Source organism: Salmo salar, chromosome 12 (genome assembly GCF_965601325.2).
Source record: "Salmo salar chromosome 12, fSalSal1, whole genome shotgun sequence".
Lineage (NCBI taxonomy): Eukaryota > Metazoa > Chordata > Actinopteri > Salmoniformes > Salmonidae > Salmo > Salmo salar.
In genome coordinates this window covers 63,027,409-63,054,858 of record NC_138302.1, presented here as the reverse complement: position 1 = coordinate 63,054,858, position 27,450 = coordinate 63,027,409, and the positions used below count along the sequence as shown (strand labels likewise).

The 27,450-nt window shown below is 41.4% G+C and overlaps 1 protein-coding gene across 1 annotated transcript in view; it reads right to left on the bottom strand.

Moving 5' to 3' along the window:
- LOC106565429 (carboxy-terminal domain RNA polymerase II polypeptide A small phosphatase 2) overlaps nucleotides 1–22,052 on the bottom strand; it is a 41,011-nt gene extending 18,959 nt beyond the window's left edge. Inside the window, exon 1 of the mRNA XM_014132555.3 lies at nucleotides 21,450–22,052. Coding sequence (XP_013988030.1) covers nucleotides 21,450–21,510 — 61 coding nt within the window. The 5' untranslated portion in view covers nucleotides 21,511–22,052. The remainder of the gene's footprint in view (nucleotides 1–21,449) is intronic.
- Nucleotides 22,053–27,450: the final 5,398 nt, after the last annotated feature.

The window sequence follows — 27,450 nt, the reverse complement described above, 5'->3', positions numbered from 1 at the left end:
GTCTCAAATAAATCATCTATGCTAAAAAAAAATGCATGATCAGAAGGATAGCTAAATATTTACAGGGAAAGATTCTTAAGCAAATAACCCAAACATTAATTGAGAGTCAGGTGAACTACTGTTCTGTGGTCTGGGGAAATGCATCAGCAAGTGAAATTAGGAGGCTGCAGATTGCACAGAACAAAGCAGCAAGGATTGTTTTAAGGTGGAGATATGGTTCTTCTGTTGTAGTCATGCTCAATGTTCTTGGTTGGTCATAAATCAACAAGATAATTGAAAAAATATAGACCATTTAAAACGGCCAAACTCTATTCACAACAGTATTCAGTTCGTAATAAGACATATATTCGGTAAATACTTGGAATAGATTGTCCACCATCTATGTGTTATCCAGACAGAAAAGAGAAATAGGCAAAATAACATTTCGATTTAGAGCAATAAAGAAATGTAATAACTTCTCAGCAAACCAGAAACCTTTCAATATATAAATTCAAACAATACTTTAAAACCATTTAAATATAACACATAGGAAAGTTGTGCTGGACTATGGAAGATGAAGAATCAATCTATCTTTTAGACAGAGTATTTATCTGGTCAATATGTCAGTGCATTTTGTCTGTAACAGTGTGTTATATGTGAAAACGTCACTGTATTTAAAGAGATCCTAATAAAATAAAATAAAATCACCTGTGGTAAATTCAATTGATTGGACATGATTTGGAAAGGCACACACACCTGTCTATATAAAGGTCCCACACTTGACAGTGCATGTTAGAGCAAAAACCAGTGCCCTGAACAAATTAAGGGAATTGTTCAAACATTGGCACATTCTAAGATCCGATGACAGGATTGGTAATGTGTTTTTGGACCCTCCCTTGATCGTATTCTCGCGGGGGCAGAATTCTCAGAGAGCAATTGGTAAACTCTGATTTATCACCCCAAAATATCCCTGCACAACATCTATTTGTGCCTCTACCGGATGGAAACTATAAGTGTAATGGCTGCGCTCAATGCGATGGCACTTACAAATGTAGATCCTTCAAAATAACCCTAAACAGGTAAACAGATCCCAATTAAAGGTATTATCACATGCTCCACTAAGGCAGTTATTTATCTTATAACTTGTCCTTGTGGTAAAAATTGTGGGTAGAAGAAAACGCAAAATAAAAGTACGAATCTCGGAGCATCGTAGCACCATTAGGTGCAAAAACTCGACTTACCCAGTTGCGGCCGACTTTTTGGAAGCGAACCTATCAATTTTGTCCCTACGTTATATCGTCATCAAACAAGTCACCCCCCCTAGGAGAGGGGGTGACCTGAACAATTTACTATTAAAACGAGAGGCTGTCTGGATATTTAATTTAAAGACCCTTGCTCCCTTCGGTCTCAACGTAGACTTTGATCTGAAGCCATTCTTGTGATTTCATTGTAAATGTTTGTAGGCCTATGTAGCCAAATTGTATCTATGATCGTATGCTATCAGCTAGGTTATTCAATTATTGCATCTGACCTCCTGGAGTGTGTGCCTCTCATTTTCTTTTTAAAGAGCAAAAACCAAGCCATGAGGTTGAAGGAATTGTGTGTAGAGGTCCAAGACAAGATTGTGTCGAGGTACAGATCTGGGGAAGGGTACCTAAAAAATTATGCAGCTTTGAAGGTCCCCAAGAACACAGTGGCCTCCATCATTCTTAAATGGAAGAAGTTTGGAACCACCAAGACTCTTCCTAGAGCTGGCCGCCCGGCCAAATTGAGCAATTGGGAGAGAAGGGCCTTGGTCAGGGAAGTGACCAAGAACCCAATGCTCACTCTGACAGAGCTCCAGAGTTCCTCTGTGGAGATGGGAGAACCTTCTAGAAGGACAACCATCTCTGCAGCACCACCAATCAAGCCTTTATGGTAGAGTGGCCAGACGGAAGCCACTCCTCAGTAAAAGGCACATGACAGCCCGCTCGGAGTTTGCCAAAAGGCACCTAAAGGACTCTCAGACCATGATAAAAAGGATGCTTTGGTCTGATGAAACCAGAATTGAACTCTTTGGCCTGAATGCCAAGCATCACGTCTGGAGGAAACCTAGTACCATCCCTACGGTTAAGCATGGTGGTGGCAGAATCATGCTGTGGGGATGTTTTTCAGCGGCAGGATCTGGAAGACTAGTCAGGATCAAGGGAAAGATGAACGGAGCAAAGTACAAAGATATCCTTGATGAAAACCTGCTCCAGAGCGCTCAGGACCTCAGACTGGCGCAAAGGTTCACCTTTCAGCAGGACAACGACCATAAGCACACAGCCAAGACCACGCAGGAGTGGCTTCGGAACAAGTCTCTGAATGTCCATGAGTGGCCCAGCCAGAGCCCGGATTTAACCCTATCGAACATCTCTGGAGAGACCTGAAAATAGCTGTGCAGTAACACTCTCCATCCAACCTGACAGAGCTTGAGAGGATCTGCAGAGAAGAATGGGAGAAACTCCCCAAATACAGGTGTGCCAAGCTTGTAGCGTCATACCCAGGAAGACTCGAGGCTGTAATCTCTGCCAAAGGTGCTTCAACAAAGTACTGAGTAAAGGGTCTGAAAAATACCGTTGTTTTTTTGTTTTGTTTTTTATTTGGAAATGTTTCTAAAAACCTGTTTTTGCTTTGTCATATGGTGTATTGTGTGTAAACAATTCAATAAATTTAAAATAAGGCTGTAACGTAACGTGGAAAAAGTCAAGGGGTCTGAATACTTTCCGAATGCACTGTACATGAAATTAGTTTTGTTGTCCGTATCTTCATCATTGTAATGATATCCTTGAATAATATAGAATAGAAGTTGCAGACGGCCTTCACTTCTCTTCACAAAGATTGAATGGTTATGGGTCTGAATAAATAACTGCTATAGCCTACTGCCATCGCCCGTTCTCTCCTCTTTCAAACTCCTCTTGGCAGCTTTATTTAACATTCAGCAAACAAGAACTCGCATCCCTCAACGAAGTCTATTAGTATAAGAAATGCAACAAAAAATGGCCAGCAAGCTATTCTAGCCTAGCTTTTCCTGGGAATCAAAGAGTTAAAAAAAATAATAATGAGAGGACAGCGGAGTACAGGGGGATATTGCACAAGAGACAGAAGTTATAAGTTAGCTTATGCATAACCCATCCTTCATAGCTAAATAAGGCTAATTTGTATATAATTTCTTACGTGAAAGAGGTAGGATATATATACAGACACACACAAAGGTATATGGCCACCCCTTCAAATGAGTGGATTCGGCTATTTCAGACACACCCGTTGCTGACAGGTGTATAAAATCGAGCACACAACCATGCAATCTCCATAGACAAACATTGGCAGTAGAATAACCTTACTGAAGAGCTCAGTGACTTTCAACGTGGCACCCTCATAGGATGCCACCTTTCCAACAAGCTAGTTCGTGAAATTTCTGCCTGCTAGAGCTGCCCCGGTCAACTGTAATTGCTGTTATTGTGAAGTGGAAACATCTAGGAGCAACAACACCTCAGCCGCAAAGTTGTTGGCCACACAAGCCCACCGAATGTGACCACAGAGTGCTGAAGCACATAGCACTCACTAACTGCCTCTAGAAGCAACGTCAGCACAAGAACTGTTCCTCGGGAGCTTCATGAAATGGGTTTCCATGGAAGAGCAGCAGCACACATGCATAAGATCACCATGCACAATGCCAAGCATCCGCTGGAGTGGTGTAAAGCTCGCCGACATTGTACTCTGGAGCAGTGGAAACACTCTCTGGAGTGATGAATGGCAGTCCGACGGAGGAATCTGGTTTTGGTGGATGCCAGGAGAACGCTACCTGCCCCAATGCATTGTGCCAACTGTAAAGTCTGGTGGAGGAGGAATAATGATCTGGGGCTGTTTTTCATGGTTCGGGCTAGGCCCGTTAGTTCCAGCCAGACATATGTGTAAATTAGACATGCATTCAGTCCTTATATTACTGTAGCATAGGCTATGTTTCAGCAAATATAGGCCTACCTGTCACAAGAAAATAAGTAACATGATGTGATGATACATGCATTCGGAACTTGATGACTGATCATGCAGCTAGATGATTGATCCGGATAGCAGAGGCTGTAGAGAAGACATATTTACAAATTTCATATAATTTAAGTTCCATTTTACGCCATGGTGTTCATAGAAATTATGTATTATATTTGACAGTTCGCGCTGTTATCCCGGAAAAAGGGAGTGGGTTTGTTAAACTAGGCAATTCAGTTAAGAACAAATTCTTAATTACAATGACGGCCTAGGAACAGTGGGGTACTGTTTCTAGGCCTTGTTCAGGGGCAGAACGACACATTTTTACCTTGTCAGCTCAGGGATTTGATCTAGCAACCTTTCGGTCTAGCAACCAACGCTCTAACCACTAGGCTACCTGCCGCCCCAGGAAAATCTCAGTAACTCGGTTCCCTCTATTCAACCCTATTATGTTGTATTTATTTCCCAAGCTATAGCACATACAAATGTAGATACAACAGGTTTTTAAAGGACCAGAGTTTGGTCTGCTTCGTGTTTTCAGTTTTACCATGGAAAAAAATATTGCGATACTGGTATTCGTCTTAGCCCAAGTCAAAAGTACTGCACTACATAGGGAATAGGGGGCCGTTTGGGACACATTCGCTGACTCAAGAGAAGGCTACAACCAACAAGCGCTGAGAAACATTTAATGACAGTAAATGTCTATTATTAGACAAATGCCAGCATTGCTATTAATAGTGACTCGGCACCAAAAACATTTTAGCAACAAAAAGAACAGGCTAGAGTGGAAGAGTCTGTTGGAGTACGCCAGCTCTCTGGTACTCAGGTACTCTGGTTAGGATTAGAAAAGGAGAGAAAAATCCAATTGAATTACGGGTAATTCCACAGTCACAGAACTAGTGGCGAGACACTGATTTTTCACTTTAAATGTATTCCAAACAAAAGCCACTGATTTCAAAGTTTAACCAATACAACTATGAACAAGGACTACTTTTAAGAATTTACACTGAATATTTTACAAAAACACATTTACTGGAAGAACTGTGCAGATGCAAAGTTTGGTAACAGAATTTGAGTAAACGTGACCACATTTTCCAAAAACTTTGTTAAATATCTGCTCTGAATTAAGATTCAATGATGTCTACAGAAAGAATGGGGTGTCAGCTATGCATGACATATTTACTTTGAAAAAATATTTTGGTTATTGAACTGCAGTAAGTGAAGCGGATTTACACCAGGTAATGGAATTGCAGTAACGGAATTTCATCATGGGTCCCTGATCTGAACTACACGGAAATGCATAATTATGGATATGAATGTCATTCTCTTCATGGTGATGTATCCTAAATAGGTACACAAAAAGGTATAAATATGCAATATCTCCTTTGCATATTTGAATATTATTCTGCACAATGGCTATTATTTTAATGAACTCTGCCCCCAAACTGAACTCCACTGTACTATGTCCCTTATTTCCTTCATACATGTACATATCTACCTCAATTAGTTAGATTAGTTTAAAGAAATTTGGTAAATAATATAAATTACCTCGTACCCTGTGTATATAGCCAAGTTATCATTAGTAATTGTGTATTTATTCTTCATTTTATTTTTTTCTATTATTTCCCCTTTTTCTCTCGGCATTGATGCATTTCACAGCTGTTGTTTATGAAGCATGTGACAAATTAAATTTGATTTACTCTAGTTTTCTTTACTGTCCAAACTTATGAATACAACTGTGGTTTGTGACTACCGTAAATTCCGGACTATAAGCCGCAACTTTTTTCCCACGCTTTGAACCTCGCGGCTTAAACAATGACGCGGCTAATTTATGGATTTTTCCCACTTTCAAAAAATGTTTTCTCCCAAAAAACACATTCTGTGACGTGCTCAGTTTTTTGGTGGCATGAAGCTTTCATTAGACCAATGAAATTGCCGAACGGGTTAAGGTCAAACAGTCACGAGAGCGACAATGAAAACGATCCAATATCGGATGAAGCAATTCTGAGGCTATTCAACTCCGACACCGAAGGAGATGACTTCAGTGGTTTCAGTGCACAGGAGGAGGCAGATAGTGACCAATGACTTTCTTGGTAGGCTACTGTTTACTGCAAATGTTTTATTTTTTGTTACAAGCCGTGTTTCGTTAAAGCCTATTTCTTTTTGTTACAAGCCGTGCTTCGTTAAAGCCTATTTATTTTTGTTACAAGCCGTGTTTCGTTAAAGCCTGTGTAAAGTTCATTTGTTTCAATGTACCGGTAGGCACCTGCGGCTTATAGACAAGTGTGGCTTATTTATGTTCAAATAATATATTTTTTTTTAATTCAGTGGGTGCGGCTTATATTCAGATGCGCTCAATAGTCCGGAAATTACGGTACTATGATTTCCCAATGTAGCCAATTCAATTGCATAAATTCTATGTACAATTGTTCTGAATTTACATAACCGATTTGGTAACAGATGAGTTTTAATTACTTAATGATTCATTAACAAAATTGATAACCGTAAACACACAAGTAATTAATAGGTCTGCCTTTACTTGTTAATTCTGTGAACTATCGTTCCTCATGAAGGAGAAAAATTTGAAAAGATCTTAAAGATATGGGTCTTTGGTAATGGAATTTCAAGGCTCAAGACAATGTTTCTTAAACTTACATACAAGTTTTGATATTAGTTGGCAGGGGCCTTTACTGTGTTTTGATGCATTTCTAATAACATTTTAAGACTTATTCTGGTAGACGTTTTCTAAGATCCCCTTTCCATCTTTTTGACCAGAAATCAAAGCCTTTGATTTTTCAAAAAAGTTTATGATGCAAAATGGTTGAAAAATGTATGCCTTCAATTGCTCAAAAATATACTCTTAACATTGGTGCTCATGAGTCCTTTTAAATGGAAATGACCTTACTCAACATGCTCCCTCCTGGATAAGGTGAACACACACACTTTGATGTGAATGCGAAGGGGTGCAAGAGTGGGCCTCTCACTTATCAGAACTAAATGCGTACAGGGCTCTTCAACGCAACCATTTTACTCGCATTAGCGGCAAAATATGTAGCCGTGCGACCTGTAATATATATTTTTCAAGTACAAAAATAAAACTGATAATTATTGCAATGATTACTTCACTGTACTGCAGCCCCTGAATGCCATGGAGAATACACTGACCACAGATTCTTGAGTCATCTTGCACCATTACTACTACAAAAAAACTTGCTCCTTGAAAAATGTATCCGCTTAGACATAGTAAACACAAAGCATGGAAACGTAGCCTTAACATGACACAGTACATTTGTCAATACTTTTCTGCCATCCTTTATTGTAAGTATTTCCTGTTCCCTCTGCCCTGTTAAGGCCTAAATCTACTTCAGACTCAGGTTCCCCTCACTGTAACTTAAATAAAACTTTTTGACTCCAGATAGAAAATCCAAATCCCCTGACACAGCAGGCCTAACTAAAACCAAGTTTATGACCAACAAAGTTTTATAGGCCATATTCTCAACTACAGGTATGAAGCTGCAACAAAGTACACTCGGTGTTCTAAACTGGGACTGGGTTCAACTTCACAACCAAAACGCATCCTCAAATCAATAACATTTTATTTGTCACATTTCATAAACAACTGGTGTAGACTAACATTGGAATGCTTACTTATGGATCCTTTTCCAACAATGCATTGGTTAGAGATATATTTTAATATAGTGACATGAGGAATAACTGCACAGTAAATAGCTTATAACAATTAAAAATAACATGGCCATATACAGGGTGTACCAGTACTGAGTCGATGTGCAGGGGTATGAGGTAATTGAAGTAGCTATGTACATATCGTAGGAGTAAAAGCGATTAGGCAAAAGAATAGAGACAGTAGTAGCAGCAGCATATGTGGTGAGTGTGCCCCCAGTATGTGTGCACAGAGTGAGTGCAAAAAAGGGTCAATGCAGGTAGTCCGGGAAGCCATTTCATTAGCCATTTAGCATTCTTGTGGCTTGTAGGTAGAAGCTGTCCAGGGTCCTGTTGGTTCCAAACTTGGTGCACTGGTAGTGCTTGCTGTGCGGTAGCGGAGAGAACAGTCTATGGCTTGGGTGGCTGGAGTCTGACAATTTTTGGGGTCTTCCTCTGACACTGCCTGGTATAGAGGTCCTGGATGGCAGGGATCTCAGCCCCAGTGATGTACTGGGCCGTACTCACCACTCTCTGTAGACCTTTGAGGTTGGGTTGCCGTACCAAGCGGTGATGCAGCCAGTCAAGATGCTCTCTTGGTGGGGAGCTTATATTCATGCTTGCCCTTGAGGTCATTGCCAGGTAACAAGGTAAACAATGGGGCACTTGTCATTCCAAGCCTAAATAGTACGCCTCAAACCATTCTCTCAGCAAAATGCTCTCATGGTTGACAGAGTTGATCATGGACTGTTGGATATCAGACAAACAGGAATACACAATTGTATTTCTATTGCTTTGTAACCAATTACAGAATAGTTCACTGATGCACTTCACAAGAATTAGGAAAGCCTGAGTCCCCTTAGAAGCTTAGACATAAGGGAATGTACATGAAAACAGCATACAATAAGTGTACTAGACAAATTATCGGTGCATCTGCATTAGCATTATGACAATATGTTCAGAATTGTACACATTGATCAGACATTTATTCGATAATTTACAACTGGCCAGCATAGCTGAAACAATCAACATGAACACTCATTAGAAATGAAGTTGAGACATTTCACATAAAAACATTTTTAAAATCTTAGAGCCATAAGCCTAATATAGGCACCTGGCTGCCCTACAGTGTGCAGGACACATTGATTTGTACAATTTCAAGCACTCATCTCCCATCCAATGAAAAAAAATACTAAGTAACAAAATGTGATATCATGTAAAAGTAATTACAACCAACTACAGAGATTGATGGGGAGGGGAGCAGGAGAGGACGACTCATGTACCCTGCTTCCATCATCCACTTGACTTCAGTCACCCAAGACTGTAGCGGAAGGCAAATGCAGCTATGGCCGCCTCATCAGGCCTCTCACACTGAGCAGACAGGGGTCCTGGGATGGACAGCTCACACAGCTTCCCCACATGTTGTGCTGGATCAAGGATGACCTCGAAGAGGAGATTCAGCAGCCGGTCTATGTAGCCTGTAACGTTTTTGAAAAGGAATTAAGAATCTATAAATATATGGACGAGGAATGTCAGAGTGGCAAAGACTACAATACAGTAGATAGAATACAGTATATACACATATGGAGATGAGTAATCCAAGATATGTAAACATTAAAGTGGCCAATGATTTCAAGTCTGTAGGTAGGCAGCAGCCTCTATGTTAGTGATGGCTGTTTAACAGTCTGATGGCCTCGGTCCCTGCTTTGATGCACCTGTACTGACCTCACCTTCCGGATGATTGAGGGGTGAACAGGCCGTGGCTCAGGTGGTTGTTGTACTTGATCTTTTTAGCTTTCCTGTGACATCGGGTGCTGTTGGGGTCCTGGAGGGCAGGTAGTTTGCCCTCGGTGATGCGTTGTGCAGACCGCACCACCCTCTGGTGAGAGTGGTGCAGTTGCTGTACCAGGAGGTGATACAGCCTGACAGGATGCTCTCAATTGTGCATCTGTAAAAGTGTGTGAGGGTTTTAGGTAACAAGCCACATTTCTTCAGCCTCCTGAGCTTGAAGAGGCACTGTTGCACCATCTTCACCACACTGAGTGGGTGTACCATTTCAGTTTGTCCGTGATGTGTATGCCGAGGAACTTAACTTTCCACCTTCTCCACTGCTGTCCCGTCGATGTGGATGGGGGGATGCTCATCTCCTTTGTTTTGTTGACGTTGCGTGAAAGGTTATTTTCCTGACACCACATTCCCAGAGCACTCACCTCTTCCCTGTAGGCTGTCTCGTCGTTGTTGGTAATCAAGCCTACTACTGTTGTGTCATCTGCAAACATTATGATTGAGTTGGAGGTGTGCATAACCACAGTCATGGGTGAACAGGGAGTACAGGAGGGGGCTGAGCACGCACCCTTGTGGGGCCCCAGTGTTGAGGATCAGCGAAGTGGAGGTGTTGTTTCCTTTCTTCCTACCTGGGGGGGCGGCTTTTAAGGAAGTCCAGGACCCAATTGCACAGGGCAGGGTTCAGACCTAGTGCCTCGAGCATAATGATGAGCTTGGAGGGTACTATGGTGTTGAATGCTGAGCTATAGTCAACGAACAGCATTCTTACATAGGTATTCCTCTTGTCCAGATGGGATAGGGCAGTGTGCAGTGTGATGGTGATTGCATCATCAGTGGACCTATTTGGGCTGTTAGCAAATTGGAGTGGGTCTAAAGTATCAGGTAGGGTGGAGGTGATATGATCCTTGACTAGTCTCTCAAAGAACTTCATGATGACAGTGCTACGGGGCAATAGTCATTTAGTTCAGTTACCTTTGCATTATTGGGTACAATGGTGGCATCTTGAAGCATGTGGGGACATCAGACTGGGATAGGGAGAGATTGAATATGTCCGTAAACACACCAGCCAGCTGGTCTGCGCATGCTCTGAGAACGTGGCTATGGATGCCGTCTGTGCCGACAGCCTTGCGAGGGTTAACACGTTTAAATGTCTCACTCACGTCGGCCACGGAGCAGGACAGCCCGCAGTCCTTGGTAGCTGGCCGCGTCAGTGGCACTGTGTTATCTTCAAAGCGGGCAAAAAAAATGTGTTTAGCTTGTCCAGAAGCTTGTCCGTGACATAGCTGTTTTTTTTTTGTAGTCTGTGATTGTCTACACATTCTGCTTGAGCTAGCTACTAGTAGTTTGTAAACAAGGCCAAAGCGTGGCATAGGCGCACATGTAATGACGGTTAAGGCAGTACATATTCAAGACGCTACCATTGGTGTATAACATTCCCAGCTTTATGCGATGTTACATAAAGCATGAAGTAAATCCTTGGTAGTGCCTGCCTTCTGAATCCAAGTGTTTGACACGGGCGGAGGGGACCAGTAACTTTATGATCAAACTTTATCAATGTATCAGCTACAGTCATTTTCCATACTTGGGTCACCCTACTTTGAACTGGTTTCATCCAAATATCATCCAACTTGCTCAGGACCTTTAAAATCAGTAAGTGATGTGGACACTGGGGAACTTGAAGCTCCCGACCCGCTCCATTACAGCACAAAAGATGTGGATTGGATGTGCTCGCCCCTCTGTTACCTGTAGTCCACGATCAGCTTATTTTCAACGCTGACCGCAAGGGAGAGGTTGTTGTCCAGGCACCACACTGCTAGGTCTCTGACGACCTCAACGTCGATCAGTCCTACAACCGTTGTGTTGTCAGCAAGCTTGATGGTGGTGTTGGAGTCGTGTGAAGCCACACATTCATGGTTGAACAGGGAGTACAAGAGGGGACTAAGCACACACCACTAAAGGGCCCGTATTGATGATCAGCGTGGCAGATGTGTTATTGCCTCACCGCCTGGGGGGTGGCCAGTCAGTATGTACAGGATCCAGTTAAGGGAGGTGTTCAGTCCCAGGGTCCTGAGCGGACTATGGTTCTGAATGCTGAGCTGTAGTCAATGAACAGCATTCTTACATAGGTATTCCTTTTGTCCAGGTGGGTGAGGACAGTGTGGAGTGCAATAGAGAACGCGTCATCTGTGGGTCTATTGGGGCAGTATATGGGGAATTCTGACCAGAGATAAACATGAGTAAATGGAATGCAATTCCCCTTTTTTCTCTCTATGCATATTCTGACCTTGAACTTGACATGACAATAGCATGCTATTTTCCCGCTATTTATTTGGGTGTTGCGGGGGTGTGTCTACAGATATTCCATATTCTGACCTCGACTTAGTTATCTAATAATTACACCCCTTTTACACGTGAGGAAACAATGAATAAGGTCTAACGAAGGTCTACTGTTTGAATAATAGAACTGTAAATATAAATCACTTGTTTTAGATCTATTTTATCTTATAATTGCTGGAGACAAATGTGAAACCAGTCATAATGGCAGCAAACTGTAGCATATCAACTTTCCCACAGTAAAGTTTATGAAATGCTGTGTCATTATGCAGAATTTAAATGTGTACTTGCAGGGATGGGCACTCTCGAATGTCTTAATTATAGGCTACGCTGACTTTTTCGGTTTCCTATTTCAATCATGTTAAATATTAGCCACTATCATTGTCTACCGTCAGTGGGCCTAATAAACTCATATTCAAATGCCAATTTACGGATAGTTCCCTTCAGGTGGTATAACCTACATTATCATTCCATTTACCTTCACTTGCTTCCTTTGTAAACGCAGTCAAGGCCGTGTGGTTGCTGCTTAGGGTCAGTAGTAACAGTTGATAATTTAAGACATGCATGCTAATTATACGGATATGGAGCGGAGCACAGACCAAGACGTAACCGTTTGAAAGTGACGCATGACACGGCCAATTATCGTGTTATCACACAATTCCATGATTAATGCAGGCAATAGACGAGGTTATAGCCTATTATTGTACACTTCTCTATTATAATTATATTTACACCAATCTTACATTACCATGGGTTGAAGAACTGAATGTGGCAAATTTCTGAATGAAACCACTTTATTTTGTGCATAAAGGCTCTCCAACCTGTTCATGAGTCATAAATACTTCCGAAAACTAAATAATCTACAAGATCAGAGTATTTTTTTGATCTACCAATTGGTGCTGAAACAGAGACAAATATGCAGATATTTCGATGGATTTCTTTCGTTGATGCCTAATATTCTGAACCCGTTTTGCAATATAGTCTAGTGAATCTGTCGACAAATTTAAACTAAAAAAGGTAAACCGTATTTAAAGGGATGGCTTAAGATATTTGTACTGAAAAACCTGCAGAATGAAAACGCCACGAGAAAATCTGTTGGTCAGCAAGTGGGAGGGTTCAGGGGTTGAATTAAATTTCAGATCGTGCAAGTTAACCACACCTGCAGAGCACGTTATGCGACTGAATAAGGTAAGTGTGAATACCAAAATACTGAGAAGTGCATTGGAAAGGCGTGCATAGGAAATGTCTGAATCGGCCCCTATGCGTATTGGAGTGGATCCAGAGTGTCTGGGATGATGCTGTCGATGTGAGCCATAACCAGCCTTTCAAAGCATTTCATGGTTATAGATGCTAGTGATTCAGGGCCAGTCATTTAGGCAGGTTACCTTGGCCTACTTGGGCAGAGGGACTATGATGGTCTGCTTGAAACAAGTTGGTATTATCGACCGGGTCAGGGATAGGTTGAACATGTCAGTGAAGACACTTGCCAGCTGGTCAGGCCATGCTCAGAGTATGCGTTCTGGTATTCCGTCTGGCCCCGCTTCCTTGCGAATGTTAACTTGTTCAAAAGGTCTTACTCACCTCGGCTACGAAGAGCGAGATCACAGTCTTCCGTAAGAGCTGGTGTTCTCATGCATGCTTCAGTGTCGCTCGCCTCGAAGCGAGCACGGAAGGCATTTAGCTCATCTGGAAGGCCTACGTCGCTGGGCAGCTCACAGCTGGGTTTCCCTTTGTAATCTGTGATAGTTTACAAGTCCTGCCACATCTGTCGAGTGTCAGATGTGGCTTAGTAGGATTCAATCTTAGTCCTGTATGGACACTATGCCCGTTTGATGGCTCGTAGCAGGATTTCTTATAAGCATTCTGATTAGTGTTCCACTCCTTGAAAGTGGCAGCTTTAACCTTCAGCGCAGTGTGGATGTTGCCTGCAATCCATGGCTTCTGGTATGTACATACGCTCACGGTGGGGACCTCATTGTCGATGCACTTATTAATTTTGGATCTATAGAGCCTGTTGAGTGCGGTAGTCGTGCCATCATGGGTTTGTGTTCGTAAGTAGATGGCTACTAAAAATATATGGTAAATAGAATACTTCATAATAAGCTGCAGACCATAATAACTCAGCCGAGCAAAAACGTGAGACTTCCTTAATATTGGAGATCGTGCACCAGCTGCTGTTAACAAAGACACACCCCTCCTACCTTAGTCTTACCCGAGTCTGCGATCCGGTCTTGATGTTGCATAGAAAAACTAGTAAGATGTATATTATCCATGTCCTCGTTCAGACACGACTGAGAAACATTGAATATTACAGTTTCAGGTACCATTGATAGGATAGTCTTGAACAGAACTCATCCGGTTTGTTCGCCAGTGACTGCACATTAGCCAATAGAACAGAAGGCAATGGCGGTCTATTTGCTTGCTGATGTAGTCTTGTCAGGATGCTGCCTAGCCTACCTCTTTCGAGTCCCGGGGATTAGGGCCTGGTCCAGAGTAAGCAGAATGCCAGATCTGCATACTCGTTGAAATACACATTTTCATCCAAATCGAGGTTAGTGATCACTGCTCTGGTGTCCAGAAGCTGTTTTCGGTCATAGGAAATGGCGGAGACATTATGTACAAAAAAAAGTTAAGCTCAGCGTAAAAAAAAAATCACACACAAAACAGCCGAATTGGTCAGGAATCTGTAAGGCGGCTACCATCCATTGCACAGTGCACATAACACCTGACAGGCAACCTTTCGCAATGCTGTCATAAGCATGTTGTGTCACAAATCTTGTCTTTTCATAACAGTCGGTCTAGAGTATGAGAATGTTGAATTGATACTTTTACAGCCATGAGTGACCAAGCTGTCAAGCTTACCTATGAGGTCTGAAGGTTGTTAAACATAATTCAAATAGCCTAACCAGGATTCTTCTTCTCAGCCTCGGCCAGTAAATGCTATACCAACAAAAACAGTTGAAGAATGTAATGATCATGATTACCTCATACCAAATATGAGAAGTTTGAGTATCACAGAAACGTGCAAACTGAAAACAAAGGCAAGTTCTTAGCTAACCTACGGCACGGACAGAATGGTAGGATTCTCGAGCGTCTACTGGTTGAGTACTTAGCACTAAGGATGCACCGATTACATTTTTTGCCGATACCGATATCCAATATATTCCTTGCCAAAAAAAACTAAGCCGATAACCAATATTTAACATTTTTGCGGCCTTACGCATTTTAGTACAGTTAAACAGCTGAAACGCACACACTGACCAAAAAGTTATTTTGCTGTCATTTACGCATGTCCCCATTACCAGTAAAACAATCAAAACCTATTTCTTTCACTTACTTGATGTGCTGTATCGTTGTTCATTTGTTCAGTCGTTTCATTCTCAACCAGGATTTCATAATACATGTCAAGCAGTGAAGTTTCAGCTCTGTCTGTCCGTGGCCTCTTCTGCCGTGGGTCCTCTTCCTCGGTGCGCACTGTCACTATGTCCGTTTCCATCTTGTCCAGCTGTGTCTAACTTTTCATGTAAAGCCCGTTTCTTGTCTGCATCGAAGTACCGGTCCTTGTACCTAGCATCGAGGCGATACAGTAATGAGGCTCAGAGAGAATGCCACATAATCGCTTGATCACAGCCTCTGGAGGAGTACTTTTGCAATTTTTAAGCCGACGGTCTGTGTCGGCAGTTTTGTTGAGCAGGCGTTTCAATGCCATGACAGAGGGTATCATGTCTGCTGCAGACACAGTTTGAGCTTATTTCTCTTGTCAGTTGTTCGAATGGAGCTTGGAATGTGTTCATGTTTCAAACATGTTCTCAAATGCAATTGAAATGGCAGCAGCAGTATGAGAACCAGCACATTCTTGAGCATGCAATATGGCTTTCCTCAGTACGAAATCCTCAATTTTCTGGATACCATTGTGATCAGAGTATTTTTTTTAATAAATTATTTGTGATCGGAAAAACATTTATTTCCGGGTGCCAGCAAACAACTTTCTCATGTCAGTCAAGTGAGGTGCTACTGGTCTAAATAACTCAATTGGCTTGTTTGCCTGTCTGTAAAGAGAAGGACAGGCTGTACATTGATCCTGCAGCTCTGATTGTCCACTCCCTTCATAAGTCACTGATCAGTTGTCTGCCAACTGCAAATTGAGGACAGACACACAGACACACACACCCCCCTCCGCAACTCCTAACCTGCAGCTTGTTTAGTTTATAAGCATGCAGAGAGATTGAAATGTTTTAATATGCCTGTTTTTTCCCCCAATCACAAGTATCATCCGATCTGATTATCAACTGTCAATTTACAGATACAACCACGAATACGAGAATGGCCATGTCGGCACACCCCTACTTAGCACCTCTGAACAGAGTGCCTGAGAGCAGTCAGTCCGGCGGGTGGTCCCTATAACACAGACCGACAATCGGTCTGGCACGTTCTCCTTTAAGTCTGTCTCAACCAGAGGAATGAATGCACACCGACTATCTTGAATTATAACTATCCCTACCCCAATAAAATTTGTCATGGAATTAACTTTGACATTTCTTATCCCCCTGCACAACATGCCATCCTCCAACGTAGCGTTGTACTCCCAACTAATGTGGTAGGCCTACATTAGAGGTCGACCGATTAATCGGAATGGCTGATTAATTAGGCCGATTTCAAGTTTTCATAACAAATCGGTATTTTTGGCCACCGGGTTTTTTTTTAAAACACCTTTATTCAACCAGGCAAGTCAGATTAAGAACACTTTCTTATTTTCAATGACGGCCTAGGAACGGGGGTTAACTGCCTTGTCACCTCGGGGATTCGTTTTTGCAACCTTCCGGTTACTAGTCCAATGCTTTAACCACCTGCCTTACATTGCACTCCACGAGGAGCCTGCATGGCAGGCTGACTACCTGTTATGCGAAGGCAGCAAGAAGCCAAGGTAAGTTGCTAGCTAGCATTAAACTTATCTTATAAAAAACTATCAATCTTAACATAATCACTAGTTAACTACACATGGTTGATGATATTACTAGTTTATCTAACGTGTCCTGCGTTGCATATAATCGATGCGGTGCCTGTTAATTTCTCATCGAATCACAGCCTACTTCGACAAACGGGTGATGATTTAACAAACGCATTTGCGAAAAAAGCACTGTCGTTGCACCAATGTACCTAACCATAAACATCAATGCCTTTCTTTAAAATCAATACACATGTATATATTTTTAAACCTGCATATTTAGTTAATATTGCCTGCTAACATGAATTTCTTATAACTAGGGAAGTGACGTTGTGTCACTTCTCTTGCGTTCCGTGCAAGCAGTCAGGGTATATACAGCAGTTTGGGCCGCCTGGCTCATTGCGAACTGTGTGAAGTCCATTTAGTCCTAACAAAGGCTGTAATTAATTTGCCAGAATTGTACATAATTATGACATAACATTGAAGGTTGTAAAATGTAAGAGGAATATTTAGACTTAGGGATGCCACCCGTTAGATAAAATACGGAACGGTTCCGTATTTCACTGAAATAATAAATGTTTAGTTTTCGAAATGATTGTTTCCGGATTCGACCATATTAATGACCAAAGACTCGTATTTCTGTGTGTTATGTTATAATTACGTCTATGATTTGATATTTGATAAAGCAGTCTGACTGAGCGATGGTAGGCAGCAGCAGGCTCGTAAGCATTCATTCAAACAGCACCTTCGAGCGTTTGCAATTCTTGAAGCATTGCACTGTTTATGCCTTCAACCCCCGAGATTAGGCTGGTGTAACCGATGTGAAATGGCTAGCTAGTTAGCGGGGTGCGTGCTAATAGCGTTTCAAACGTCACTCGCTCTGAGACTTGGGAGTGGTTGTTCCCCTTGCGCTACATGGGTAACGCTGCCTCGAGGGTGGCTGTTGTCGATGTGTTCCTGGTTCGAGCCCAGGTAGGAGCGAGGAGAGGGACGGAAGCTATACTGTTACACTGGCAATACTAAAGTGCCTATAAGAACATCCAATAGTCAAAGGTATATGAAATACAAATGGTATAGAGAGAAACAGTCCTATAATAACTACAACCTAAAACTTCTTACCTGGGAATATTGAAGACTCATGTTCAAAGGAACCACCAGCTTTCTTATGTTCTCATGTTCTGAGCAAGGAACTTAAATGTTAGCTTTTTTTACATGGCACATATTGCACTTTTACTTTCTTCTCCAACACTTTGTTTTCGCGTTATTTAAACCAAATTGAACACGTTTCATTATTTATTTGAGGCTAAATTGATTTTATTGATGTATTATATTAAATTAAAATAAGTGTTCATTCAGTATTGTTGTAATTGTCATTATTACAAAAAAATGATAAAATATTTCCCCCAAAAAAATCAGCATCGGCTTTTTTGGTCCTCCAATAAATCGGTAATGGCGTTGAAAAATCATAAATCGGTCAACCTCTAGCCTACATTACTGAAAAACAATAAACTGCTTCCTGTTTGCCTGTCAGACATGATGTAGGCCTACCTGTGCAGGACAACAAAGGACAGTTGACGTGCAATAAGTAACATCCACCCACTCACCAGAGCTCAAGTCAATCTGAAAAACAAATATGGAGTCTCCCATCTGTGCTCCCGAGTGGCGCAGCGGTCTTAGGCACTGCATTTCAGTGCTAGAGGCGTCACTACAGACCCTGGTGCGATTCCAGGCTATATCACAACCGGCAGTGATTGGGAGTCCCATAGGGCAGCGCACAATTGGCCAAGCGTCGTCCGGGTTCTAGTTTGGCTGGGGTAGGCCATCATTGTAAATAAGAATGTTCTTAACTGACTTGCCTAGTTAAATAAAAATCTGGTCCCAGCAGGGCCTTTAATCCTGATCAGAGAAGGAGCATAAATACCACATAGTGCCTTCATATGAGCTGCAACATCCTATTAACATAAGCGACTCGTTTCAGGAAACTGGGCATATGTCGCGCGTCACTACTTCACAGGACAGCCATTTGAAAGCAAAACTACGTTTCTTTTAAATCAAAATGCATTTTTTGGCAGAAATGGCTTCTAGAACATGTGAACGTTCGTGTGCCTTAATAACAAACTTGCATGCCATCTGTAAATATGAGTAAAATTGTTAAACTACAAGCCTAGTTGGTTTAGCCAAAGAAAAAGTCTGCAACCTCCCGCTAGCCATGATTGGCTGAGATAATGATTGGGCTGGACATGCTGAGAGATGAGTTCGGATTGGTCTGCCATGTAGCACGCTTCTGTCTATAACATGAGCTGGTCAGTATGTGTAGGTAATCCTTTCCAACACGGCTTTTATGAAAGATATCACATAGAACTAGATAAGTGTTGCTCTCCACTTTCTGGAGGACTGAGTTTTGAAATTAGTGGAACTAGAATATGATAGCTAAGGAGATGGAAAAAATTTGAGCAAATATGCAGACAACATAGAAAAGACAACACACCAAAGGCTGTTGTATAAAACACCAGTCTTCGTATTACATCTTCAAACTAAGGGCAACCATGTCATTCGTGACAGAGAGGGAGAAGCGTCAACCCATGTATTTGGGTAAAATAGTCTAGCTAGCTACATTTTCACATTACACATTTCTAATTTTGTCAAAGTTTTTTTAGTTTCAAGTTAAAGTGCACTGTTAGCTAGCTAACGTTAGCTGGTTGGCTCGCAAGCTATTGTTAAGTGTATGATCTGTGTGTAGTGATATTACTCGTATCTCAGACCCACTTCCATTGTTAGTTATAGCCTAATGTTAGCTAGCTAACATTGAACCTGGTTGGTTAGCTACCTGGAGGGTAGTAATGTTATAAATTGCGATTATGGTTAATTGTTTAGCTAGCTACATGTCTAAACAAAAGACTCAACTACTATGCAAGTAACCATATCAATAGAATTTCATGATGTCACTGCAACAACTGTCGATAGGCGTAGCTGGTAAATACGCTCTGGCTATCCACTCCGATTTCAGAGCACTCTCGTCTGGGTGTGCCAGAGCGCAGAATAACTTTTCAAACGAGCAACACCCGTAGAATATGGCCGGTGTCAGGAAAGGTTGGCAAAAAAAAAACTATTAAAATTGTTGTCAGCACCACAGTTGCAGTAACCAACACTCTGGATAAGATAAAAACATCCTAACCAGCTCTGCTAGGGCGAGTAAAATGGTCAGTGAGCTGTTCTCTCATTTGTGTCTGGAAGTAGCTGGCAAGCTAGCCAATGTTAGCTTGGGTGCTTGACAGCTGTTAGGTCAGAATGCTCAGATCAACCCTACTCCTCGGCCAGAGCGTCCAGTATGCACTCTGAACGCTCCGAGAGCGAAACGCTCTGATTTTACAAACAGACAATCTGACAATGCTGAGTTTACGAATGACCAGAGCGCACTCTGGCACTCCAGATTAAATTTACTAACACACCCGTAGTATAAACCAGCCTTTAGTCTTGAAATCTTTGGTTGTTTAGTACATGGCCTCACATGTGAATCCTTAAAGAGATGGGTGGGATAAGGCTTTAGAGGGTGTGAACCATGCTGAATGGGACCAAGAAGAGCTCTCCAGTAGGTGTATCAAAACATTCAAAGGCCATTTTCTCAAAAGTGAGGTTACAAGTTAAATCAACTTTCAAAGCAGAATTAATTCTCCATTGTTCCTCAACTGTAGTGTACGATATACCATTTTCTAGCTCCGAGTCTACTTTTACTCAATGTAAAAAAAAGTATAGATCTTTAACATGTTGCTACATAAGACCGAATCAAGCCTGTTGGTCACATTTTTACATGTGGGTAGGGTACTGGGTAGGGGTGACATCAAACGCGCAAACATGTTCAACATACATACATCGTAACTATCTTTGACGCCTGTGGCATTAACCACATCTTATGTTGACTGTCTGTATTGCTTAGGTATTAATGTGTAAGTATAATTAAGTAGATCAAAAGTTTACCCATGTTTTTCTGCTTTATTAAAAGAGCATCTACTTTGACAGATATAATTGGATTACAGTTCATAGGAGTAAAGTATCTACATCCAAGCCAAACAAATTAATATATACAAACTGATATGACAAATTGCAAACAAAAGTATTCTGTTACTGTCTGGAAAAATAAACTGACTAGGCATACTCCAGACAACTAGCTACTTCTAAACTTTCAACACTTGTCTGTCTCAATTGAAAAGCTGTGAAACAATGTCAAACGTAATTAAAAGTACAAATAATTAAATGTATATAGTTCTTTACTACGTGGCTCACAAAATAGGCTACAATCGATGGGTTTCCAACAACGTAGTTCGCTAGTTAGTTTGCTGTTAAAATAACTTTATCCAGAGGTTCCCTATCCCTGACTGACGCTATCGTCTGCGAGATGGTCGTTTAGTTACCCGTAACGAACTAACGAGTTACGTTTGACTCGCATTCTGAATGTAAAATGGACACCCACACAGTGGCAAACCTGATTCAGTACAACCAGCGTTTGGAATATCTTCATGCCATACATGTAATGTCAGACACATTTACCAATAACTTGTTCACATGACAAAACTCACTCAAACCTGACATTCCTTAATTAGATGGGCGCAAGCCAATGATTGCGTGTAGTTATTAGCATGCTAGCAGCTCCTACGACAGTTGGCTGGCTTCTTCCGCTTCAACAAACAATATTATACATTGCGAAAGTGATCTCACTGAGCGGATAAACACGAGGACTTACCTGTTTTGGACGGCAGTTGACTCTCTTCTTTCTGCACTTGAGTGATAATAGAACTTTCCATCTAACAAATGCACAGCCCCTCAAAGTCCAATCCGTTACCCCAATTTGCAGGTACTTTCAACATTCAGCTAGCTGGTTAGCAATCACGTTTACCAACCCGTTGCGTTTGGTATCCGAAAATATTCCAATAAAAACAGCTTCTTGGTTTTTCTCGTATCAATTATAGCTTCCGCTATCGTTCCTAGTTCAAGCTAGCCAATGTGTTTCATGCGTTCAACACGAAGTGTATTAGTGTAACGCTGCGGTCCCCTCTGATAGCTAGCTAACACTAGGAAAGACCTCGCTAATACTCCAACATGGAGAATCCAGGCGAAAAAAGCAAAACAACCAAGGAAATGGGGCAGGGTGCGGTTTCAAGTTCCCCTTAATACTGATAAACAACCTTGAGTGATCATAATCCACTATAACAAAACTGAAAATATGTTGGTAAAATAATTCCTTATCTTGGTCCAAATGAACAATGTGTATATGTCTGATTAATAAATTATTGTTTTAGTTTATCGGATGACGCTTTGTTTTTGCTCTTCTGGGGATTTTGGGGGCGCCTTGAAACCGCTCATCGTCGCGGATTGGATCACGTAGAAGTGGGAGTACCACAGGCATTCTTCTCAACTCGCTTCGGAGTTCGTTCTGAGCACATTCCTGTGTTCGCCAGTAGTCGCAGGGTATATGGCTGGATTTGATAGTCATGGCTAGAAGGGATCCATCTTTTGTCAAATTAACATCAGATTTGACTTTTCGTAGAATGTTACGCAGTAGTTTAGGATAATTAGGTTAAGGTTAGGAAAAGGGGGGGGGGGGGCTTTTGAAGTTAATTTCCCTCCTAGCAATGACCATGTTTGGTAGCGTTCCCCTGCTCAGATGTTGCATGCATCAACCAATGGTTGCGTGGGACGTCAGCGACGGTGTCGTCATCGATTGACAGATTACTATAACATATCATTTGGTTAGCTGATACATGAAGTAGGCCTACCTATCCAGACGTTGTAAAATCTGTCAGGCGTCAGCAACGCCTGGGCAGAGGCATGCGCCCATTATCGATATAGCATATGGCTCACGAACAATTTGTTTGTTTAATATCCGTAGACTATACTTATTTAGACTAGTTTGACATTTAATATACATTTAATAAATTGCATATTTCAATGCCGAACACTATTTATATATACATTAAGTAGTAGACCTATGTGGTTGGAGCCTATGCAAAGGCCTATTGCCAAAATGATCATCTATCTGCGGCAATGGAGGACAAAATAAATTACTGCCATGTGAAATATTTCAACTGAAGACTATAAAGTCTGCAGACTTTTTTGTTTTGACCTTGTGGCAGCACTAATCGTTTGATTACAATCCACATTTTATAATTTCATCATAGGCTAAAATTAGCCTAGCTCAACCCGTTTAGAATGGCATTTATAGGACCATTTTCATTTTTCCCTTTTCATCACCTAGTTATTTGGCTTTTGATTGATATTCTATATCAGGGTTTCCCCAAAAAACGTTTTCAATCGTTTTTTGGACATAAAAGACCATAAAAATACCAGGTAATCAGCTCAAGGTAATTTTAATTCAGGAAATCTGTTCAAGTAGTCCCACGTATAAACAGAGAGTGATCGTATCCCAATGTAATCAAGTTTTGAAATTCTGTTTTTGTCTGTGAGGTTTTTTGTGGTTAATTTACATGGTTCTGGACACCCGACCATCCGCTCAAGAAAAAAATTGGCCAATGGCTGAATGAAATTGGGACCCCTGTTCTATATTGTCATACAGAGTATGATTGTAAACTGCTTATAAACATTATGTACATACTTGTCTGATTAACCTACATATCCTCTTAATCATGCATGTAATAACACCTCAAAGTCAATTATAAGATTTTTCTCTCCATTATGCAGAGAGAGACAGAGAGAGTTTGATTGTTGTTTGGAAATATAGAATATCTGCAACACCGTCTGCATAACAATGCAATACCAGGCAGAAATGTAATGAATCTACAATGATGGTATGTTTGTATAAGGGTTTGTTGAATTCGTTTTTAAGAGATGACAACATATAGAAATCGAAAGTTTTCAACACAGCTGGAAAATAAATGAATTAACTAAAAACAGAATACAACAGGTGAACATGCATAACAAAAATGTCAGGAATAAGTTCTAACAAACACCAAGCAAAGAACAAGAGGAAGTGTTTTTATAAGAGACAAAGCTCATTAAAAACAGCAGTGTGACTAGGCAGCAGATTGGATAAATGAATTACATTAATGTCATTGTGATATACATTCAAAAAAATGCACTGCGGCCAATGATGAATAGGCTTATGGTAGACATCACAATGATATCTGTTTTCTATATGTTGCTTCTAATGTTTTATCATGGCCTCTGAGGACTAATGTCATTGAATTAACCTTCACATGTACAGTTGAAGTCGGAAGTTTACATACACTTAGGTTGGAGTCATTAAAACTCATTTTTCAACCACTCCACAAATTTCTTGTTAACGAACTAGTTTTGGCAAGTCGGTTAGGACATCTAGTTTGTGCATGACACAAATAATTTTTCCAACAATTGTTTACAGGCAGATTATTTCACGTATAATTCACTGTATCACAATTCCAGTGGGTCAGAAGTTTACATACACTAAATTGACTGTGCCTTTAAACAGCTTGGAAAATTCCAGAAAATGATGTCATGGCTTTAGAAGCTTCTGATAGGCTAATTGACATAATTTGAGTCAATTGGAGGTGTACCTGTGGATGCATTTCAAGGCCTACCTTCAAACTCAGTGCCTCTTTGCTTGACATCATGGGAAAATCAAAAGAAATCAACCAAGACCTCAGAAAAAAATGTGTAGACCTCCACAAGTCTGGTTCATCCTTGTGAGCAATTTCCAAACGTCTGAAGTTACCACGTTCATCTGTACAAACAATAGTACGCAAGTATAAACACCAAGGGACCACGCAGCCGTCATACCGCTTAGGATGGAGACACGTTCTGTCTCCTAGAGATGAACGTACTTTGGTGCGAAAAGTGCAAAATCAATCCCAGAACAACAGCAATGTCAAGGGTGTGTGTACTGGTGGCGAAGTCAGTTGCAGGAGAGCAGAGAGTTGTGAACAGGCGCACACTTTATTCAGGCTGGAGTGAACAAACAGACGGACGCAAACTGCGTGAAAACCTCCAGCAAAAAGGCAAAAGTGCAAAGCGTGAAAAACACTCACCAAAGCTAATGTACCAAATAAACATACATACAACGTGCACAAACACGGAAACATAGCCTGGCGCATCACAATAACCACATAACAACAAACAATTTCACACAAAGACATGGAGGGGAACAGAGGAATAAATACATGCAGTGTGATTAGGGAATGAAAACCAGGTGTGCAGGGAACAAGACAAAACAAATGGAACAATGAAATATGAAGCGGCGATGGCTAGAAAGCCGGTGACATCGACCGCCGAACACCGCCCTAACAAAGAGAGGAGCCGACTTCGGCGGAAGTCGTGACAAGCAAAGGACCTTGTGAAGATGCTGGAGGAAACGGGTACAAAAGTATCTATATCCACAGTAAAATGAGTCCTATATTGACATAACCTGAAAGGCTGCTCAACAAGGAAGACGCCACTGCTCCAAAACCGCCATAAAAAAGCCAGACGACGGTTTGCAACCGCACATGGGGACAAAGATCATACTTTTTGGAGAAATGTCCTCTGGTCTGATGAAACAAAAATAGAACTGTTTGGCCATAATGACCATCGTTATGTTTGGAGGAAAAAGGGGGAGGCTTGCAAGCCGAAGAACACCATCCCAACCGTGAAGTGGTTGGCAGCATCATGTTGTGGGGTGCTTTGCTGCAGGAAGGACTGGTGCACTTCACAAAATAGATGGCATCATGAGGCATGAGGAAAATTATGTGGATATATTGACGCAACATCTCAAGACATCAGTCAGGAAGTTAAAGCTTGGTCGCAAATGGGTCTTCCAAATGGACAATGACCCAAGCATACTTCCAAAGTTGTGGCAAAATGGCTTAAGGACAACAAAGTTAAGGTATTGGAGTCGCCATCACAAAGACCTGACCTCAATCCTATAGAAAATGTGTGGGCAGAACTGAAAAAGCGTGTGCGAGCAAGGCCTACAAACATGACTTAGTTACATCAGCTCTGTCAGGAGAAATGGGCCAAAATTCACCCAACTTATTGTGGGAAGCTTGTGAAAGGCTACCCGAAATGTTTGACTCAAGTTAAACAATTTAAAGGCAATGCTACTAAATACTAATTGAGTGTATGTAAACTTCTGACCCAATGGGTATATGATGAAATAAATAAAAGCTGAAATAAATCATTCTCTCTACTATTATTCTGACATTTCACATTCTGAAAATAAAGTGGTGATCCTAACTGACCTAAGACAGTGAATTTTTACTAGGATTAAATGTCAGAAAATGTGAAGAACTGAGTTTAAATGTATTTGGCTAAGGTGTATGTAAACTTCTGATTTCAACTGTAATATCTCACTCTCTGACAACATACTCCAACAACCTGTCACAGATATGCCTGAGCAATACAGTGTGTGCTGCATTGTGTGAGGTCTGGCTTGGTCTGGCACTATATACAGTAAACCAATACATTGACCTATAGGGAGAGAGGAAGAGAGAGCACACATGTGCAGGCAGCAGAACAGTGAAGTAACAAGGAAATAGAAGGGTGTGATACTGGATACCCATTGGTTGAGAATGTGAGGAATTTATGGAAAACCTATACAGAGGTCACGTGATCCTCAGTGTCTGGCAGGAACGAGGGGGCTGAAGAGAGGGAGACAGGATAAGTAGAGAACACCAGAACTCACAAGGGTGGGGCAATCAGACACACATAGCGAAGTTAACTAAAACAGTGGTGTAGTAGTCCCTTTTGATTAATACCCCTGGTTACAAATATATTTATATCTCAACTACATCGTAGACCACAAGTTGAACTCATGAAGTAAAGACACCTCCTGTACCATGTGATTTGCAGGAAGACTGCTCCCCCTCCTCCTTGCCATCTTGCCCTGAGGTGGCCTCTGCTGTAGAGCCCTGGTTCCAGGAAAAGGGGCCTAGAAGGCAAACTGTGATGCCTGGGCAGAGTGAAACAGGAGGAGAGAGAAAGAGGGAATAAGAGAAGGACAGAACGAGACGGCCCGCAGAGAGGCGTAGTAAAAAGAGGTGATAAAACAAGAGAAGCAAACAAAAATGCCCAAATCGAGAGATTTTGAGGGAGACAGAAGAAAGGGGATACCTAGTCAGTTGTACAACTGAATGCATTCAACTGAAATGTGTATTCCGCATTTAACCCAACCCCTCTGAATCAGAGAGGTGGGGGAGAGAAGGAAAGAAAATTAGAGAAAAACCCTCCCATTTTACATAAATCCTAACACAATCTCACTGTCCAGCAGTGCAGACTGCTCACTTTGGGAAAATAAGGTATTTCACGGAGAACCCCTTTGTAGACTAACACCAGTTGGCCTACCTGTAAAATGGAATAGATGTTTGAGGAAGAATGTAAAAAAAATATGAACGTAGAAATGATGTATGTGCAGAGACTTTCATTATTTATAGGAATGGAATAACTCGGAGTGCAATAAATGTAACTGCAACAACAGCAAATAAGCAATACAATTTAAAAAACTGTGGCAAGTATTATAAATAACTGTCGAGGCAAAGATCCTCTCTGGTTGACACAAGACACTTGTTTTAGCTCGCGTGCACCCCCGTGTGTATTCAGACCGTAAGCATCGCCAGAGATTTGGGCCTCACTCCCTCCTATCCGAGATAACTACTTCAGCCCTCATCCAACACCCGTTCTGCCAGTCACATTCTATTAAAGGTCTGCAGCTAGCGACTGGAACGAGCTGCAAAAAACTGTGAAACTGTACAGTTTTATCTGCATCTCTTCATTCAAAG